This window comes from Poecilia latipinna, unplaced genomic scaffold, assembly GCF_001443285.1.
Source record: "Poecilia latipinna isolate Pla-1442-1.1 unplaced genomic scaffold, P_latipinna-1.0 Scaffold2261, whole genome shotgun sequence".
NCBI classification, from domain to species: domain Eukaryota; kingdom Metazoa; phylum Chordata; class Actinopteri; order Cyprinodontiformes; family Poeciliidae; genus Poecilia; species Poecilia latipinna.
Genome location: NW_015114877.1, coordinates 82,052 through 84,500, shown reverse-complemented (window position 1 = coordinate 84,500; position 2,449 = coordinate 82,052). Strand labels below are relative to the sequence as shown.

The 2,449-nt window shown below is 33.5% G+C and overlaps 1 protein-coding gene across 1 annotated transcript in view; it reads left to right on the top strand.

Annotated features, from left to right (window-relative positions):
- The window catches only part of LOC106937005 (complement C3-like), a 24,506-nt gene that overhangs the window by 15,105 nt on the left and 6,952 nt on the right, over positions 1-2,449 (top strand). Inside the window, exon 23 of the mRNA XM_015018292.1 lies at positions 1,788-1,877. Coding sequence (XP_014873778.1) covers positions 1,788-1,877 — 90 coding nt within the window. The remainder of the gene's footprint in view (positions 1-1,787; positions 1,878-2,449) is intronic.

The following is a 2,449-nucleotide window of genomic DNA, read 5'->3' as shown; positions in this document are numbered from 1 at the left end:
TGTAAAACTCATTTACCTACTTAACAGCTAAGTAGGGATGCCATACAAGTGTTAATAAAGTGTATGATGATCTACGTCATGATTCTATGTTGCTAATTAGATAAAATGATATAGTAATTATTCGTGACTATCAAACAAAGTCGCTTTGTAGGGGAGTGTTTGTTGATGCGCAAGCTGATCAAAATGTAAATCCAAGCTGCAGTTGCAATGATTTTATTGTCAATATCCAAAGGCAAACAGTGTTCAAAAGCAGTATAAAACGGATCCGTAGAATTAAACAGTGATCAAAGACAAAACATAGCGGTCAGCAAAAAGTAGACCTCCCCCATCACCCACTCACTGAAGTCACCAGGTGAGCAACAGGTGATCTACAATCACTAATAACACCACGTGATCTCACATTACCCTTATCCACAACAGTAATGACGTGTTTGACAGATATAGCCATGAGTTCGTTCTAAGCGTGTGACGATCTGACAGCGTATGCTGACCTGACAGAACACTCTTCTTTGCTCTTGTAATGCTCTGCATACACTGCAGTACCTATCATTATTTTTATTTAATTATGTACATTGATATTTTTTTAATTAACAAATAAATAAAACACAAGAATGAAAGAGCACGCAGAGCATGCACATTGCTCTTTGATTGTTTTCGTTCAAAGTGGCAGCTGTAATATGTGCCATGGTGTCAGATTGCCTGGCTTTATGTAGTGGGTGAGACAAGTCACGATGAGAGCCTTGTGCCCTTTCTTATTGCTCCTTGGGAAGTGTTCATAGTTGAGCATTATTTACCGTCTGGGCATTGCCTCAATTGCTATGTTAAATGGTACAGAGAGTGGTGGTTTCTGACATGAGCAATATAGGCAAATGCCCATGGCGTTATCTTTTCATTGATGGCACCAGACCACCACGGATTGTAGCACAGAGATGGAAGTTTGTCCTGCTTTTAATATTGGTAAAATTTATCAAGTATTTAATATCTAGGTCTTTTTATGGGAATACAGATATTTCAGATTAGTTTGAGAAGCAATTTTGATCATATTTCACATTTTATTGTGTCATATAGCGCGGGGCACTGGTCTTGGTCTTGACTCAGTCTCGACTTTCCTCGGTCTTGGTCTTGTCTTGGTCTCGGGTTAGGTGGTCTTGACCACAACACTGATATATATAACAAAATAAAACATATATAACAAAAACAAAATTATATATATATATATATATATATATATATATATATATATATATATATATATATATATATATATATATATATATATATACCTCTGGCACCAACTATGGAAATTTTCTGGAGGCACAATGATAATTATTTGTTCTTTAGTTTAAATGGAAGGTAAGACATGTTCAGTGTGAAACTTCTGTCATTCAGACAAAAATTATTCATTATTGTGCAAAATGTTTTTAGTCCTTTTTTTCTTTATAACCTGAAACGTAAATTTAAGAAATATGGGTATTTTTGACAGAAAAATAAATCTTGGTCATACAGGTAAACTTTAACTTAGACATGACCTCTCCAAAAATATTAATTTGCTCACGGGACGGAAACAGAGGAATATTCAACTCAGAAATATTTTAGTTATCCCAAATGAAAATTAAATGTAACTCATCCTATCCAAAAATTCTCAGTTATTTTCAAAGAATTACACTATTAGAATGTAGTCTAATGACTATAGTCTAATAATCATTAAACTGTAGGACAGAATAATTATTGTCTTAACATGCTGACTACTCAATGTGTGTTTAATTTCTTTTTTTTTTTTTTTTTAGGGAAACCTTGTAAGAAATTCTACCGCCCTGGGCGAGAAACTGGAGAGCTGCTGAGCCTTTGTCACGGTCATGTGTGCGGATGCGCTGAAGGTAACCAAGCTACATGTCGAAAGATTCTTCTGTGTTTCTTTAGTTTGAGTCAGAAAAGCAACATTAACACAGATGGACAGAAATCACAAACACAGAAATCTGAATGTAATTCTCTGTTTATTTGAAGGTTGTTAGAGTTGGAGACCAAACTTCAGTTTAAACATGTTTTATGGGGGCTAAATTTCAACAAGAGTGCCTTTTATAAATGGAAAAAAACAAGAAAATCAATTTTGATTAAAAAATGTTTAATTTCTTACATTGTCTCCCTTGTGCATAAAAGAAAAAGCAATCCTTTTAGTTTTTTCAGGTTATCTTTCTTCAAAGTAAAGATGCAATAGATTAGGAGCTACACTTCCATAAAAAATAAAATTTTCCTACTTTTATCTATTATATTTTCCATTTTGTCAAAAATAAAGGAACATGTTTATTTATGTCCATTTGTCCCAGCAAAGATTGTTTGTTTTAAACAATAAAGGACAACACATTCCTAAAAAAAAAAAAAAAACTAACCAAAAAAAAAAAAAAAACCCAGGGAGCTCAAAAAACTTTTCCAAGCCCGCACAACAAGTTTT